At 39.8% G+C, this 19,548-nt stretch overlaps 1 protein-coding gene across 1 annotated transcript in view; it reads right to left on the bottom strand.

The window, feature by feature from the left end:
- The window catches only part of LOC127570828 (androgen-dependent TFPI-regulating protein-like), a 48,536-nt gene extending 33,627 nt beyond the window's left edge, over window positions 1–14,909 (bottom strand). The window contains exon 1 of the mRNA XM_052016690.1: window positions 14,767–14,909. Coding sequence (XP_051872650.1) covers window positions 14,767–14,907 — 141 coding nt within the window. The 5' untranslated portion in view covers window positions 14,908–14,909. The remainder of the gene's footprint in view (window positions 1–14,766) is intronic.
- Between the last annotated feature and the right edge of the window lie 4,639 nt (window positions 14,910–19,548).

Raw genomic sequence — 19,548 nt, 5'->3', positions numbered from 1 at the left:
TTCTGTGCACATGCTTACACTCCATCCTATCTCTTGACTCCCACTCTGACCCAATGCAGACACCAGAGTCTTTCTTGTTGTCATTTTTTAAGTCACAGTCATTTCCTTTAACCTTTCCTTTCTGGATTGTCTCCAACACTTTCAACTCTGCCGTGACTGTTTTTCAGTTGTCCAATTACACTCTGACTATGCTGGTACTGGATTGATGTGAATAAGCTCATGTCTCCTGTAACATCCTTCAGCAGACCTTCAGACCTTCGGAATGGTCCCCACACTGCAATGGTCTTTCAAAGCATCCAACTCACTGAACAGCCATGTCTGACAACAGAGGGCCAATCAATCCCCAACCACGAATATTCAGCTCAGGAACTCAATTGTACCAGCCACATTCATGAATTTGCTGTTCTTATCCCTCCAGGTAACAGCAACTATAAATTTGTTAAGTTCTGCTAATTAAGCCTTTGGTAATTGCTGCATTTTTTCCTATTGATGACACAGTTTTTGTTTGTCCTGGATAGTGTTGAGCTTGAATGTCGTGGAGCTAAGTGGAGAGTATTCTATCACAAACCTGACTGGTGCCTTGTAGTTAGGAGGTGAGTTTGTTGCTATAGACTATCTGGTCTCTGAGTACCTCTCTCTGATCATCTGGACCAATGATAGTGTACAATATAATCATACCTGATAAATTCACCAATATCTCAAAGATCTTCACTTCGGGTCGTGTTGACTTTTGGCAATGTAAAATGGGAGATATAAGATTGGTTATCGAGTACTCACTTATGTGAAATCAATGTTAAGGAAAGCGAGGAGATCTGTATAAATTGGTAGGTTGGTTTATTATTGTCACATGTACCAAAGTGCAGTGAAAAGCTTTGTTTTGCATGCCATCCATACAGATCATTTCATCACGTCAGTGCATCGAGGTAGTACAAGGGAAAAGCAATAGCAGAATGCAGAATAAAGTGTTACAGTTAGAGAGAAAGTGCACTGAAGACAGACAATAAGGTGCAAGGCCATGACGAGGTAGATTGTGAGGTCAAGTGTTCATCTTATTGAACAAGAGGTCCATTCAATAGTCTTATAACAGTGAAATAGAAGCTGTCCCTGAGCCTGGTGGTACATGCTTTCAGGGTTTTGTATCTTCAATCGGCAGTTAATCCAAGGTTGGCATTTTATACATTTGCCAAATGTTAAAATTATCACCAGTGAATTGGTTTGATGTGCACTAAACTGTTGGATACTATGAAACTCTGTAGCATGTTTATTATTATAGCCATATGCTGACAAGAACTGCTTGAAAAACATTGGTTGTTATTACAACTGCATTGTAAGCCATGATCCAAACATGGACGAAAGAGTTTAATTCCAAAGGTGAGGTGAGGTGATGTGAGAGTGACTGCCCTTGACATCGAAGCAGCATTTGACTGAGTCTGGCATCAAAGTGCCTTGGTAAAACTGAAACTAAAGGGAAAATAGTCCAGTGATTATAATCATACAAAGGAAGGTGGTTGTGGTCGTCAGAGGTCAATCGTTCCAATGTCAGACGTCACTGCAGCAGGTCCCCAGGGCCGATCCAAGATCTAAACATCTTCAGCTGTTTTATCAATTACCTTCCTTCCATCGTAAGGTCAAATGTGAAGATGTTGGCTGTTGAATGCACAATATTCAGTTCCATTCACAACTTCTCAGTAAATGAAATACTGCATGCTTGCAGTGACAAGTAACATTTGTGCCAGGTAATAACCATCTCCAACACGAAAGAGTAACCATCCAAGCTTGACATTCAATATTACCATCACCAAGTCCCTCACCATCAACATCCTGGGGTCACCGCTGACCAGAAGCTCAACTGGACCAGCCACATAAATGCAGTTATTAGAGCAGGTCAAAGGCATGGTAACCTGTAGTGAGTGGCTCACTATATCCAAACTACAACTGAGTTTCCTGATGGTACAAAGCTGGTTACCAATGTGGGTTGAGCAGAGGATGCAGAAGGGATTCATGGGAAAGGCAATGTAAATGGACAAGCAGATGGAACATTATGTGGGAAAATGTAAGACCATCCATTTGTTGAAAAAAATAGAAAAGTGAAGTATTTTTTAAATGATGCCAGATTGAAACTTGTTTGTGTTCAGAGAGACCTGTGTATCCTTGTAAATGAACCATTGGAAGGTAACAGGCAGGTACAGTGGACAGTTAGGAACGTAAACAGTAATATTGTCTTTTATTGCAACAGGATTTGAATAGACGAGTAAAGATATCTTACTGTAATCTTTTTGAGACCTAGTGAGACCATACAGGAACTATTGTGTACAGGATGAGTCTCCCTACCTAAGCAAGGATATACTTGCAGTTAATTTCTGAAATGTGAGATTTGTCAGATATAGTAAGATTAAGGAGACCACACCCTATTTATAAGAATGAGAAGTAATGTCATTGAAACATTCAAAATTCTTTTAGGACTTGACAGAGTAGATGCAGAGTTAATGTTTGACCTAACTGAGGTATCTAGAACCAAGGAATATAGTCTTAAACTAAAGGGTGAGCCATTCAGGACAGTGATGAAAGCGATTTCTTCACTTGGAGCATTGCAAATCTTTGGCATTCTTGGCTGAAGAGGCTGTAGAGACTCAGTCGCAGAGTGCATTCAAGACAAAGACTGATACATTTTTTGGACACTAAGGGATATGGGGTTCGTGCAACAAAGTAACAATTTAGAGACATGAGACTGCAGGTGCTGGAATCTGGAGCAAAAAGACAAAATGCTGGAGGAACTCAGGCAGCATCTGTGGAGGGAAATGGGACAGTCGGCGTTTCAGTTTGAGATGCTTCATCTGGACTGATAAAGTGACAATTTAATAAGGTCAGCCATGAGTGGGGACAAATGGCCTACTACTGCTTCAATTTCATATATTTGTATGTTTAGAACATAAAAGCTTATTAAGTGAAAATATTTTTGCCAGCTATTTTAAATCTGATTATTGACAATCCCAGCATTAGAAACAGTTTTGCATTACTTACTCCATTAAAATACTTCAGACTTTGAACACACACATTAAATATCCATTTAATCTGCTCTGCTCCTAAGGGAATAGTCCCAGCCTCCTGACTCCCCATATCCTTGATATCATCTGCTCTGCAAACCCTCTAATGCTTAATATTTTTCCTAAAACTTGGTGCCCAAAATTGGGCAAAATATTCCAGCTGAGATCTAACCAATGATTTAAAATGATTTGTCATAATTTCAATGCTCTTCAACAGTGGATATCTATTTATGAACACTCTGATTACTCTTTATTGAACTCAAGCTTCTTAGCATGTTGTGCCTTTTTATGAGGAATACTAAAGGGAGATTCTTGGGTCTCACTGCTCTTACACCCTCTTTGAAAGTTATACCATTTAGTCTATATCGTCTCTCCTCATACTTCCTTCCAATAAGGCTTTACCTACCTGCATTAAATATCACCTACTATGCACACGCATTTCAGCAATCTACCAATGCCCTCCTAAAGTATACTGCACTCCATCTTATTATAGGCTACTTTACCAAGCTGCTTCATCTGACCTGCACATCTAGGTCATTCATATATATTAAAACCATTAAAAAAAATCAAAACAGGCAGGGGAATGGAACGAGAGGTGAATGGATGTGACTGGGCCAAAAACAATAGCCACATGATTTGATTGTATAACCTTCAGAAGGATAAGCGTAGGAAGTAAAGTGAGAAGTGCAGCTTGTAAATCAGAATAGATCATGAACTGATGTAAGATGAGGTGGAGAATTAGACAAGCACATGCCTCCGAGGTATCAGCCCCACCACCCCTTCTCCACAGTATCCATTATAATTATAACTGGTTCTGTCTCCTCCAGTAGGCAAGACATTGCAGTCACCCATGCTCCCATGCTGACTGGTCTGGTTGGTCTGGCACTAGTTTTATACAACCGACCATCCTGCCCCCAATCTCCCTTTCCTCTGTTGGAGAAAGGTAATGCACATTGAGTTGGTGTTGAATAGCTGGCAGTGTGTGCAAACTGTGGACTTGGAGAAAGCTGGTGAACAGGCATAGCTGAGTGTCTTCAGGTGACACGTAGAAGCTGACGTTCTGCTTCCTCTTTTGTGGCTCCCCGTCAAAATCATAATTCTCTCCTATCGTGAGGACATTTCAACTGTTCCAGGTCAGCCCCAGGTCTTGCATCTGGCAGGGCCGTGCCTGCTCTTGACTTGTGGACCAAGGCTGTGGAAGCAATTTAGGTCCTCCAGGTAGTTGGTCCTCCTCTGCCCATTTGCCCTGATACCTATGTTGACCTCAGTACCAAGGTCCCCCAACATCTGGCATATCACCAGTGTGGTGTTCACTGCCTCTAGGGTTGTGAGAAAAGACCCTTCCTGACATGCACTGATCCTATATGTGTGAATCAGCCAGGGAGCAGGATGTAGATGAAGAAGAGAAGAGGACTATGTATTACTCCTCAGGAACCCCAGTACAGAAACAGGAAATTAGACACCATTGATGGATAATCTTTGGCTGCAATTCAACAGGCAAGATGAAAGGACAGTCCCAAATGTTACGCTGACCAGTAGGATAAAGGTTTTATATGATTTAGTATACCATATCAAAGACTGCAAGGAGGTTGAGAAGGATGAGGAGGAAGATATGATTTGTGGTTAGAAACCTGATTGGAGAGAATAGAACATGGAGTTGTGGTAAAACTGGGCATAGATTTGGGAGACAGGAACATGTTCATACACTCTGGAAGTTTCAGAGGGACTAGTATTGTGCGAAAATAAGGGCTGTACTTTTGAAGAGAAACATACTAATAGTGATTTTCAGAATGATATAATCTGAGGAGAGGAAGCCCTTTACAATGACAACTAGGAATGATGATCAGCATGACAAGTAGATGGTCATTGGTTTAGTAAGAATGGGGTCAGCAGACTAGGACCTGGGCTTCATTGGACAAGGGCATGCACTGTGGCATGAGATATCAATAATAATCATAAAAATGTTTAAATTTATGGGGGTGCATGTACTTTGTGAGAACACATTTTCCCACACCCCACACCAAAATTAAAGGTGAATGCATAAGCCTATTCAATAGCAGTCAAATATAAATTTCTGCCCAGATCTCCGGTCATGGATAAAACAAGAAATTAGCAGTTAGATGTCAGCATTCTGTATTAAGCCTTGGGGAGGTTGGATTTGTTGGGCAAGGCAAAATGTGGATTGGCCTGAGAAAGCAGCATTAATTGTGCAGTAACAAAGCAGCTTATGTGTTCCTGTGCTTGATGAAAGTGAGGACAGAAGGAACAAGGTGTTTTAGAGATGATTGGTAGTGTATAAAGAATTATCTTTGCAGTCTAGAATGATTCTGAATTAGTGAATAATTTTGAAAGGGGAAAGAAAAACCTGATAGTACCTGAGCAGACACCAGATCAATTAGATAGTCCCACACCACCACATTCAAGAACAGTTACTTCCCTTCAATCATTCATTCTTGAACCAACCTGCACAACCTTAATCATTACCTCAGTATAGCAACACTGTGACCAACTTGACCACTTTGCACTACAACGGACTTCTTTGTTCTTGCTCGTGTTCTTTCTTGTAAAATCTGTGTGTAATTTATGTTTAATTGATGTTTTTTTGTGAATGTTGTGTATCTGATGTTATGTACCTGTGATGCTACTGCAAGTAAGTTTTTCACTGCACTTATGCATACATGTACTTGTGCATATGACAATAAACTCAAATTTGACTTTGACTTTAGTTAAAGAAATTGCTGCGTGAGATAAGACTTTCATCCCAGCAGACTAGGTTGTATCTGAACCTCTTCCCTAGCAATAAATGTAGCTCTAATCCATAGCACCACTCAGCTCCTGGGGTAATGATACTTCACACAGAGAAAGAACCACCAGATCTCACTCTGACATTACACTGTGGCTGTACAGAATTTACAAACCTAATGAAACATTTAGTATAAATTGTTGCTAAATATCAAGAGTTCTAGCTGCAATAAATGGAAGAATGTGAAGGTGATGCTATACCTCATTAGCTTCCATCATTTTCCTCTCCATAGAAACTCCTGGACTCTACCTGAAAAACTAGAAAGAAATTCCAACTTGGATCCACGCTTTCCCTGCTCCCAGCTTATGCCAGAAACTTACAGAGTTCTGTTACTTTTGCCCTGCTCAGTTACACTTCCCACTTTTCTGGAAGACTAAATTAAAATAAAACACTTATGTTAATGTAGCGCCTTTCACAACCTCAGGACAGCTCTTTACAACAAATGTGGAACCTTTGAAGTGTATAATCATTGTTGTAATGTAGGATCACAGTAACCAAACTGACCACGGCAAGGTCCCAAAAGCAGTATTGAAATAAATGTACAGACCATGAGATTTAGGTGCTGGTTGAGCCATAAGCATGGTCCAGGTCATAATGCCTTTTTGAATTCTGCCATGGAACTATCAGTATCCATTTAAAAAGGCAATGGGGCCTTAGTTTAATGTCCTATTGCTGCTTACCATCTCCAGTGATCAGGTCTCATTTAGCACCAATCTGGATTATGTGCTCAAGACTGAATTAGGACTTGATGCCCCAGCCTTATTGTGAGACAAGGCTCACAAACTCATGCTCAACCAATAAGTCTTTCTAGCTGGCTGCTGTAAATTACCCCTTGATGTAGGTGGATGGCAAAATGGAGTTGATGGGCATGTGAGAGAACAAGGTGCAGAGATACATGGAAATATGGACAATGGGGACTGGCCTGATGGGATTGTTCTTCTGGGGTCTGGCATGGACATGAGGAGCCTCCTCTGTGGTATTTCTCACTATTTTTCTCCTTGCCCTGCTTCTAAGAAGTAAGATACTTTGAGATTACCGCACTCAGAGGGTTTCTAAAATGTGTCATTGTAAGCCATGGAGATGCTGGGCCATTTTAACTCACTCTGCACAGATCTCAGTTTTAAATGCAGCAGGTTTTACCTTTGTATCATACAAGGCCATGATTAAACTTGATCCATTCCCTAACTGTTGCTAAAATTGGAAGATTTAAACAATATGTAGAATTTTCCCAGCACAGAAAGATGGAAACTGTGAGTTCCAGAACTAGGAATTCTGACCCCTTCCAATATCCTGCCAGCAATTAAATTATCAATCATTGTTCCACTACCTGATGCCTGGAATGATGCCTTCCATAACAACCACCACTCCACCCTCGCAACCCAACGATCATGCATATTCCTATTGGCATGACTTGCCTCTCAAGTTGTTCTAAATTCATTGCCCTTATGTTCACCAGATGCTTTTGAATAGTTTCCTTTGCAATAAATGCCCACTTTTCCCAATAAAAAACATTATGTTTGCAGACCTACAGGTCCTGAATGAAACTGCTAATCCATTTATATGCTTAGGAGTGCCTTAACTAAATTATAGAACTGTAATTTCTGACCTTAAGCCAATTAACTTTGAACAATTTCCACCACCTCTACCTCTAACCCAATGTCATTCTGTAACGTTAAAGCCAGTAACCAAGAAAACTCCACTTATTACAACTTATGCATATAAAGCTATCCAACAGCTTTTACATACCCCTTATCTGACATTCTATAAATATCGTGTCCCCCTAATTTTCCTTACACACCCGAGGACCAAACTGATGCCCTTTTTGTTTATTTAGATAAGTTCATAAATATGCCCTGCTTTCACATAGATCCCTCACTAAATATAGCCTGGATATTGCTATCTACACTTGGAAAACAAATAACTTGTATAATTTTACAACATGTATGACAGTGTTACCTAAAGGCATATCATGTGAGGAAATAAGCTTACTGGAGTCAGTGGAGACACATGATGGTTAGTCATTCTTTCATGAGCTGGTCGACTTGGACAACAAGTTCTAAGTTCATTATTTATATCTCCTGGGAATTCCTTGAGGAGTTTTATTTGACTGAATGCTTTTTTTTCTGCCTGTTCACCTGATATAAGCAGTTTCCTTCATCCTTCAAGTGCCCTGGAAAGTTTAATAAATCTGTATTTGTAATGTACCAACAATGCTAACTGGCTGCCATTTAGAAGTTTGTTTTGTATTCCTCAAAATAAACTTTTACAGACAAGGATCACTGTTGATGTTCATGTGAGAAGATACTCCATTCCCTTCTCAGAGCTATTAGCATTTAAAATAGATTTCAGTTACAGGAATAGGCCACTCAAGTCTCTGACATTTAATAAGATCATGACTGATCTCTCTGTATTCCTATCTACGGGAAAACTCTGATCATCTGCTATCTGATCATTCAGAGATCCCAATAATTTGTCGTCTTGCTCAGCAGGTAATGATTGCATGCTCCCTTTCCACTGAGTGGGACTCTGGTTCTTGCACTCCCTTTCCACTCATTAGGGTCCCGGTTCCTAGGTTCCCTTCCCACTTACCAGGACACCCGGCTCCCATATTCCATTCTGACTCACCAGGACATTGGTCCTGCAATCCCAGTCAATGTACAGGGGCCCAAGTTCTCACACTCTTTAAAATAACCTGAGTCTCATTTGCTGTGCTCCCTCTAAATTTACCCACTTTAATGGAAAACTTATTATAATACTGCGTAACATTTTTAAAAAAAGGTGAATTAAAAATGTATCCGGTATAATGCAAAGTCAAAGCGGGCTGGATTATTGAAGATTTCCTGTAACCACCCATAACTTTCATCCACTTCCTTTTGAAGAATTCATCTATCTCTGCTTTAAAAATATTCAAAGACTGTTTCCACTGACTTTTGGCGAAGAGAATTCCAAATACTCATGGCCCTCTGAAAGATGAAGTTTTGTCTTATCTTTGCCTTAAATGGGTGAGCCCTTATTTTAAAACACTGACACCTACTTCCAAATTCTCCCATGAGAGAAAACATCCTCTCTGCATCTAGCCTGTCAAGACCCCTTAGAATCATTTATGTTTCAATCAAGTCCCCTTTCACTCTTCTAAACTCCAGTGGATACAAGCCTAGCCTGTCCAACCTTTCCTCATAAGGCAACCTGCCCATTTCTAGTAATAATCCAATAAATCTTCCCTGAGCCACATTAATATCTTTCCTTAAATAAGGAGATGAATACTGTATGCAGTCCTCCAGAAGAGGTCTCACCCATAATATCTATTATTGAGTCACAACCTCTTTACATTTATATTCAATTCCACTCACAATAAGTAATATCATTCCGTTAACTTTCCCAATATTTTACCGTACCTTGATCTTTTGTGAATGATACCCAGATCCCTCTGTATCTCAGAGCTCTACAATTTCTAACCATTTAGATAATATGCTCATTTTTCATTTTTCCTGCCAAGATTTCTTCCATTATGCTCTATCCGCCAGATCTTTTCTCATTTACTTAGCCTATCTATATCCCAATGTAGCCTCCTATGTCCTTCTCACAGCCGACCTATCTTTATGTCATCGCCAAATTTAGCAGTCACACTTTAAGTGCCTTCATCCAGGTCAATGATATAAAATGTACTAAGTTGAGACCAGAGCACTGATCCCCAAAGACCATTCATGCATACTCTTTGCTGCTGGACAGCCAGTCTTACAATCCAATATGTTGCCTTCTGCATTATGAGCTTATATTTTACACAATAACCCTTCATGTAGCACACTATCAAATTCCTTTTGGAAATCTAAGCATAGTACATCCACTAGTTCCCCTATATCCAAAACCCAAGAAACTTCATCAAAGCTCTTCAATGAATTGGTCAAACATTATTTCCTTTCCACAATGTCTTTGCCTTTAATTGTTCTAAGTGGCCGACTGTAGCATCTTTAATAGTAGTATCTAACATTTTCTCTATGACAGTTATTAAATTAACTGACCCCTGGTTTCCTGCTTTATGTTTCCCTACCTTTTTGAATAAAAGAATTACATTTGCCACTTTCCAATCAAATGAAACCTTCCATGAACCTAGGGATTTTGAAACATCAAAGTCAATGCATCAATTATATTGTTAGCTATTTCTCTTAAGTCCCTAGGATGAAGTCCATCAGGACCTAGAGACTTGTCAGCCCACAACTCCAACAGTTTGCTCAGTGCCACTGCCCTGGTGATAGTAATTTTTTGGAGTTCCTCCTCCCTTTACAATTCTCAATTTACAGCTGTGTTATGTTACTTGTATCCCCTGTAGTGACGAAAAATGAAGTATAATGAGGGAAGATATGCAACTATCCAATATTGATACCAGATAGTGGCAATGCAGTCATTAAGTTACCAAACTACTAACCCAGAGGCCTGAATGAGTAATCCAGATACGTGAGTTCAAACCCCACCGTATCACTTGTATGTTTTGAATTTAGTTGATAATCTAGAACTTTCACGGACCTCTGAGGGAAAAAAATCAATTTCATCTCTGCTTTATTTTAAAACAGTGACCAATAATTCTAGATCCTCCCATAAAAAGAAATACCCTCTCCTATCCACCCTGTCAAGATCCCTCAGCATCATACATGTTTCAATCAAGTCTCTCTCATTCTTCTAAACTTCAACACTACAAGTCTAGCCTGCTTAACCTTTCCTTGTCAGACAAACTGTCCCTTTCATCTTGAGACTGCTTAATGTCAGAAATCTGCCAAAGTATGATCTTGATTTTGTCAAAATATGACTCTAGATCCCCCAACATGGTTAGCTCTTAACTGCACTTTGAAACAGCCTAGAAAGCCACAGGTCAAGAGATGGGCAATAAAAATGATTATTTCCAATCATAACTGTTTCTCTATTAGTATCACTTATTTGTAGCTTTATAATTTGTCAAATTAGTGCAAATGGCATTTCTATCTACCTGTTCTGCAAAATCACAACTTTCAATATATTTTCTGCTCTCGCCTACCTACACAAAATACAAAGACAAAGCACGTGCCTCAATCAACTGACTTATTTTTAATGATTAGGGAGCTTATAGTAGAGCCTATATAAATACTCACAAAAAAATTGGCACCTGCAGAAGAACAGACATAGACCCAGATTTCTTAAATAGGGTGCTTTGAAATTATGAACACTCACAAATTATTAACCAGGCACAGCCTTCAATGCACTGTTACAACATAGCCCCTTTACAACAGAAAGCACAGGACATGCAGTTTAGCACGTGGTGACCATGAGTTTAGTAAGACAGCTCTTGTGGACCATTCAATATTCATTATTCAATCTTCATAGCAGCAGTGCAGCCACATACATCTTAACTAAGGATAGGGTGGTTTCATTTCTGATTTTGTTGCTGGGTGAAGAACTCTTCGTTCAACAAAAATGCTTCCTTCACAAAAGCTGGTGCTGTCTCATGCTGTCCACGCACATTCTTCAGCAACTGCCCAAAGTAAGGAGAACATCTGGAATCAATACAACCAGCTGGACTTTCAGGCCCAGCACTCATCATTCTTGCCATTTCTGGAAACTCCTGACCCTGTGACTGTCCTAACGTCAGTAGATAGAAGTGAGGTTCAGTTAATTACTTAATTCATACTAGTTTAAAATTTAATTATTCATGGGATGCAAATGCTTTTGGCAATGCCAATATTTATTGTCCACCTCTAATTGCCCCCAGACTGGGAAGACAGTTAAGAGTCAACCACGTGAGCAGGTCTGGAGTGACATATAAACTTATCTGTGTACGGACAGCAGATTTCCTTCTCTGTAGAATATCAGTGAACCAGATTTTTTTTTGTTATAAACATAAGGTGATTTCATGGTTACTTTTACTGGCATATTGTGTTTAAATTATAGATTTATTTAAGTACTTGAATTTAAATTTCCTAGCTGCTGTGGGGGCATTCAAACTCATGTCTCTGGATCAATGGTCGCTAATCCAGTAACTCGACCACCATGCTACCACATCTCCCTCCGCTCTAAATAAGGGAGCTGTAAAAGAAACAGGAACTCAGCCAGAAATCAAAAAAAAGTTTGGTGAGCAGAGCAGTATGTGTGGGAGGAAGTTATTTGTTTGTTGATTAGGTCTGATCGTAATCCCAGCTAGTCCTTTAAGTCAATAGAAATCATATAAATAATACACAAATGTTAAGACTGAGGTTAACTGCAAAAGAAGACAGCTGATGATATTTCCTAAAGTATTCATAATTTACACATAACACTGTTGTTCCTGGCACTGCAGGTGCATTTGATAAAACATTTTGTGATAAAACATGTAGGAAAGAATGAGGAAAGGTTGCTTTCTTGAAAATTGGCCTACAATTTTCCTACCTGTCTTTTTTTACCTAAAACCTGATACATCCCACACCACAATGATTCTAACTCAGTTAGGTTATAGAACCTGAAGCATTGTCTGTGTTTCTCTTTCCACAAATGCTGCTTGATCTGCTGAGTGTTTCTAGCATTTCCAAGTTTTAATTTCCGATTTCCTGCATCTACATTTCTTTTGATTTTCATCTATCAATATTTACATGGGATTAATTTCTAGTAAAGCCTTTTTATAAAATGTTGGAAGGACTCCATCAAATGTCTCGTCTGAAAGACAGTTTCTCAGATAACACCACACTCATTACGGACTGCACTACTGTGTCAGTTTAGTTAGTGGTAGGAATGATGTTGCAACTAACAGCCCTCACTATTATTATGAACTGATCTGGACAGTAGCTTCTGGTGCCACATATGCAGTTAAACATGAAAGTCTACAAGTGATCAAATGCTTCTATGCAGCATCCTTTGCAACATTCTTTACTGATAGACTTGGCATTCAAATCAATGCAATCCTATGAAGTTACACTACATACACATTAGTTTCTCACAAAAGATGTCAGAAAAAAGTTAGGGCCAGTGCATTCAGATGTAAATGCATTCTTCATTGTGTGATATGTGGCACTCACTGTCAGACAATGTCTTTGACCTTGAAACTTTATTTTTATAAATACGGAGGTTATTTTGTTTGGGGGATTTTGAAAAAAAAGGTATCTTTTCTGTCTTTGTCATCTCTCTTACTCTTAATCTTATTGGTCTCTCACAACCTTTAATTTGCTCTCCATTCATGATTTAAATGTAGTTTATAATTCCTGCCTTATACGTCTGTTTCTGTGTAACATAGTGAGAAGTCCTTAATATAAGATAATAATAAGATAAGGTATCTTTATTAGTCACATGTATATTGAACCACACAGTGAAATACATCTTTTGCGTAGAGTGTTCTGGGGGCAGCCCGCAAGTGTCGCCATGCTTCAGCGCCAACATAGCATGCCCACAGCTCCTAACCTGTTTGTCTTTGGAATGTGGGAGGAAACCGGAGCACCTGGAGGAAACCCACGCAGACATGGGGAGAACATACAAACTCCTTACAGACAGCGGCAGGAATTGAACCCAGGTCGCTGGCGCTGTAATAGCGTTACGCTAACCGCTATACTACTGGTTGAGGAGCCTGGCTGCATCTTTTCTTACTCACAGACACCACTGATGCCTTGTAGAGAGCAGCATCTTAAAATCGGGCAGCCTTCTACTCAGAAGACCAAGAAAAAATTTCATCGGCAGCTACCAGTGTTAAAAGCGGCAAATATCGTTCTTTCTCTGGTGGCTGCAAACCCAAGTCATTATGTTCAAATCTTAAGAGCAGAGCTCATCTCCAAAACATACCAACTGACAGGCATAAGAGCTATTACTGTTAAAAAAGACCCAACAATATTACACAATTCTCAAAAGATTGCTCTATTTTTTGGAATTTTGTATTTGTCATGTTCCATTTACTCTGTACATTTTTCTGATAAATGAAATCCATCCTTCATGGAACATAGACCATAGAACAGTACAGCACAGGAACGGGCCTTTGGCCCACCATGTCTGCCCTGATCATGATACCAAATTAACCTAATTCCATCTGCCTGCACATGGTTTGTACCCCTCTATTCCCTACCTATTCATGTGCCTGTCTAAATGCTTCTACCATCTTCCCTGGCAGCACGTTCCAGGCATCTATCACTCTCTGTATAAAAACTTTGCCTCACAAATCCCCTTTAAACTTTCCCCCTCTCATCTTAAACCTATGCCCTCTTGTATTTGACATTTTCCACCCCGGGGAAAAGACTCTGACTTTCTACCCTATGTATGCCTCTCAATTTTATATTGGCCCTTAGCCTCCAATGCTTCAGAGAAAACAATTCAAATGTGTCCATCCTCTCCTTATAGTTGACACACGTGAATCCAGGCAATATCCAGGTGAACCTCTTCTGCACCCTCTCCAAAGACTCCACATCCTTCCTACAGCATGGCAACCAGAACTGCATACAATACTCTAAATGTGGCTTAACCAAAGCTTTATACAGCTGCAAAATGACTTCCTTTTAAATTCAGTGCTCCGACTAATGAAGGCATACGTTCCGTATGCCTCTTTTACCATCCTATCCATTTGTGTTGCCATTTTCAGGGAGCTGTGGACTTTCACCCCAAGTTCTCTCTGTACATGGATGCTCCCAAGAGTCCTGCCATTTACTGTATACTTCTCTTGCATTTGACCTCCCAAAATCTTAATATTAACTAGTTTAAGTACCAATTATATAAAAATGCTTAATCCCTTCTAGTATGACAAATTTAACAGATGTAAAATCCTGGGACCCTCTGCCTAAATTCTCAACAGGACTCTTTGGCAGGCAAAGATTCACATGCTAGTAATGTACTCCTGCACAATGTTTATCCATGTCACTTAGAACCTGGAAACTACCTACATTCTTCCCTTGCTTATTTCATGAGCATTTGCTTAATACAAACATGTAAAGCCAAAGAATCACTTACTAAATTTAGGAATGTGAGGTACTTCCATTGACCAGCGTATAAGAACACTCCTGCAGGTGCATGGTCGTACTGCGTGTTAAGAAGCAAGTAAATGAGAAGAAGATACCACACAAAAGAGGTGATATGATAGACTGCAGACATAATTGTTGAAGCCATGCTTGTCTCTGTGGCTGAGGTTATAGTAGGAAGCTTTACGCTAATCATATAATCTCATTGGATGGTACCACTTCCCATGAGGAATGGGGTGAATCACACATGGCAATTAAAACAAAACAAAATCAAATGGTTTATACAATTTTCAAGAACCTTATTATCTCCTTTTCAACACTTTTGATTTCCCTGTTTGTCTGAGTAGTTACTAAATAAAAGCAGAGTAGTTAACTATCTGCCAACCCACAAAGAATGAACATGATTGCATCACAAACATAAATAGACCAGTCAATAGCATTTAAATTCAGTACTTGTGCAATGTAAAGTGGATGTAATATTCAAAGAGTTCATTGTTTGCTAATAGTGGATACAATACACAAAGCACTCATTGTTTGCTAATAATCATTCAGTGCCATTTATGCAATGTTTCCAAACACAAAGTAATACTTTTTCTAACATTGTCGCTGTACTGTGGAAATTGAATAACAATTACTTAACACTTGGTATTTAACACAAAATCAAACTACACAATGTTTTCACAGTGAAACATAATTTTGTCCATTTAAAATCCCCAATGGGACCAATGACTCACTGTTCTGATTGCAACTTCTTGTATGTTAAAACAGATCACTGAAAAGCTTAGCCATGACTGTCCACAGAGAATGGGATAAATTAGAAGTCAGTGCTCTGTAAATGGGTGAGAAGACTAGAGCATTAGGAATAATTCCCGTTTGTTCTGTCATTAAAGCCAGCTAGTGATAACTCAGAAGACTGAAAACCAGGGTGTAGATCATGCTTGGTCGTACAGTAACAGTAGTTCTACAGCAGGATCATTACTAGACATTACACTCATAATTTTGCCTATCCATCTATTTATTACCTAACCATCTACCTATCTCTTTAAAACAATATAAGACACTAGAGAGGATGCAAAGAAGACTTACAACAATGATGGCAGAGAAGTGGGGGTGTATGCATCAGGGAAGCATGAATGGACGGGGTCTCTTTCCTCTTGAGGAAGGAAAGCTGAGAAGTGACCTAATAGAGATCTTTAAAACGGTCAAAGGTTTTAATAGAGAGGATGCGGAGAGAATGTTTCCTCTCGTTACGGGGAGACCATAACTAGATGCCATCGAGGTAAGGGAGTAATCTAGAAATGAGAAATCAGATGAGACTTCTTTACCCAATGACCAGTGAGAATATGGAACTCCCTACGACAGAGGGATGAAACGAGTGGTGTTGATATTTAAAGGGAGATTGGACAAGAACATGAAGAAGAGAATAGAGGCTTACACAAATAGATTTAGATGAAGAAAGACAGGAGGAGGCTTGAGTGGAGCTTAAATAGTAGTGTGGACTGGATGGGAGAAATGGCCTGTTCCTGTTCTATAATCCAATGTGATTGATCAATCTACCAAATGATCTATGTATCAGTTCCATACAGCTATCTACCAATGTATTAATATGCTTGTCTTTTGTCTTTCCATCCATTCATCAATGTATCTGAAGATACATAATAATAAAATTAACCCAAAAATATGGAGCAATTCAAAGTTCAAGGAGACATCAATATTTCGCCCCAATTTTAGTTGGAGTGGGAGAGATCAGTTGGAGAGTAAAGTTGCAAAAAGGTCTGCGTGGTGATGGCCAAGGAGGGAGATTGAAAGTAGGTGGAGATGGGGGTGGGGAAAGGCCTCAGAATTTAGGATATAATTGAACTTTGGGAGAGATAGGAATACAGGCCTCAGTGAGGGAGAAACTGAAGCCCTAATGGAGTAGCTAAAGAATTAGAAGAGGAAGACAGCAAGTCTCTGGAGGTGGAGACTGTAGGCTTTCCTTGAGGAGGGGGAGGTCTGAGAGAGGCCAGTGACCAAAGTAGAGGGGTAGTTGCTGCAACAGATAGGGAGTGGAATAGTGGCAGCCAGTGGGGTTCTTGTGAACTCAGTACGGACTGCTCCTGCACCTCCCATTTCCACATGTTAATACCTGCTGAATGAAGTGCTGGTGGATCTGAAAAGAGGTCATGCAAAACACGCAGGTCCCTCAATGAAATAAATTAACTAGAGATAAGTATCTTCCTAATATGTGCTCTTGCAGTGAGCATATATGTATGGTGCAGGCCAGCCTTCCAGTATGTGTTATATTTGATGTTCAAGAGTTTGTTTTTCACCCAAAAAACAGAAGGTGCTTGTCTCTCTTGTTATGATAGGACTAAAGCAATGAAGGCCTTTTTCAACCAATTGCCAATGCATATATGAATCATGTCATTTTCAGATGAAAGCTGTAAAGCATGCAATACATGTTACCTCATGCACTAAGAGAACATTCAACTTTAGTGGGAAATGTTATGGCCTGCTCAAAATTATTCAACCAGTTTGAGTCAGACATGACTTACCCTTCAGAAATCCACAACCTCCTCTTAATTGTCCAGTTGCTCAGTCACTGCCACTTGATATGTTACAGCTTCAGCATGTGTTATGTTAAACTAGGTAGTCTGTGTTTTCCTGGTTTTCTCTCTCTCCTCTGAAATAATGGATGGAATCATTCGATTGGTTGTTTGCCTCTGACTCTCTGATAGCTTGCAGATGCAACGGATGCCATTTAACGTTCAATGACAAGTCTATCAAACGTCCAGAGTAAAAAGAGTGCTAGAAACACTCAGCAGGTTAGGCTGCATCTAAGGAAACAGAAACAGAATTCATGTTTCAGGTCAATCACCTTTCATTAGCCATTCCTGGAAGAGATGTGGCAGTGAATTTAACAATTACTGAAAAGTACAATAATCTTCAGCGTAAGGGGAGGTTGATCACCCCTGCAAATGTTGATGAGGTTACCTCCTTCATTTCATTTCATGGGTGGTGACGGCTCTTGGTTGTGTCCTTTTGTGGGGTGGGGTGTGGCCCCGCACCCAAACCCTACCTCAAATAAGGACGTAACTGGGAATCCTGTGTTTCCATACCTGTTATTTTGGGCAAACAATTATATGGGCAATGTTCACCAATTCCACTTCAGCCCCTCTACTCCAGGAGTCTCATGCTGAATGAGAAAACCATGAAAACGAGATGATCCCATTCAATTGGATACCTTCTCACACTGAGCCACACAGTTATGCTGAAAAATCTCAGCGGAGCTGGATCATTGAATGCTGGGCAAAGTGAGCCACCGTAAGGCTGGGAACTTCCATCTGCCAGTATCACGGCATGGTGAATGGGGATCATAAGGTGGCCAGCATGATGAATGGCAGGCCACTTCTTTGATCTTGGTACTGTCTGACCAGTAACAAAGGTAAGCGCTTGCTCCATAATTGGTAGGATCAGACCACCCACTCCAATGGAGGAAAACTTGAAATTTTCAAATTTAAGAACAAAATTGCTGAATCTAGAGAATCATGAATAATATCTCTGCAATTTTTTCAACTTTTATTTAATATATATGGATAGAAATCATCAGATCCAATAGGTTGAATTTATTTAAGCTTTTCTTTCATATTAAATCCATTCAATTACTCCTCATGACTTAATCTTAGATCCCCTCAACCACCGATATTTTGTTCTCATCTTTCATTGTGAAGACTGACACTACTAACTCATCCAACAGATTGGCTCACTCCATATTATTAATTATTCTCTTCAAGCATTGAAAGAAATCAGGAATTTCCCTCAGACCTGCAATGAAATTCATGCAAAGCTGCAGTTGACCAGCTTTGAGACCGTTTCTATCAATAAAATGCCAGTCATTAGAGGGTTTTTTTGGTACAAAATTTTGTGCACATTAGCACAATTTTTCTGGCATCCAATTCACTCAAATGACATCCACATTAGTGCAATGCCCAAAATTCATTTTTAATAAGACATCAAACTACATCAGGCCTGTGCACTCATGGAAGAACCAGCCTCTAATAACACTGAAGGCTCAAACTGAATGGTCAGATGTATCTCGACGCAGTCATTAGCACAGTGCTGTACAAAGAAACCTAAGTAAACTTGCCCAAAGTGGGATCCTAGTCATTATACCTTCAGACAGTTTCAGATAACCTTGTAGCAATCAAATACAACTGATCTCAAAATCAAAACCAAAAAATCACTGATCTGAGTCAAAACCCGGGGGGCACGCTTACTCTCGAAAACCTTGCCTCAGGCTGACTCAGTTGATGGATGTCAGTTATGACATATGATAGCTCACTACTGCATTGCAGAAGTCAGCGAAAGCTTGACTGGCAAAGTGGATAACCTTTGATTTTTGATGTGAAACTTTTCCATTTCCTGGAAAGGGCATTTGGCTGCATTGTCAGAGTCCCAAAATTGCACAGTGTTCACGGTGAGGACTTGTGCCTTTATGGATACCTCCTTGGCAAAAGTGCTCTCTTGCACAAGGAGGCAGCTTCCTACACATATTGTTCAACTCTTTCTGCAGGGTCCTCTTCTCCCCTGGGAGGATTCTACCATCCCTATCCCATTCTTAGCATGCAGTCATTCATTGGCAACACATGCCCTTGGCTGAGAAAACATGCTGGTTGTATGCTAGTGAGATCCTATAAGGGCTATTTCCTGAGGTTAGGCCTGTGAGGAAAGGGATTACTAATGTGGGAAATTCAACCCCTGTTGTCCCTGAACCAGAGTAGTGTCACATGGA

Source organism: Pristis pectinata, chromosome 5 (genome assembly GCF_009764475.1).
Source record: "Pristis pectinata isolate sPriPec2 chromosome 5, sPriPec2.1.pri, whole genome shotgun sequence".
Classification (NCBI taxonomy): Eukaryota; Metazoa; Chordata; class Chondrichthyes; order Rhinopristiformes; family Pristidae; genus Pristis; species Pristis pectinata.
The sequence above is the reverse complement of the archived record's forward strand: the minus strand, read 5'-3'. Positions and strand labels throughout refer to the sequence as shown.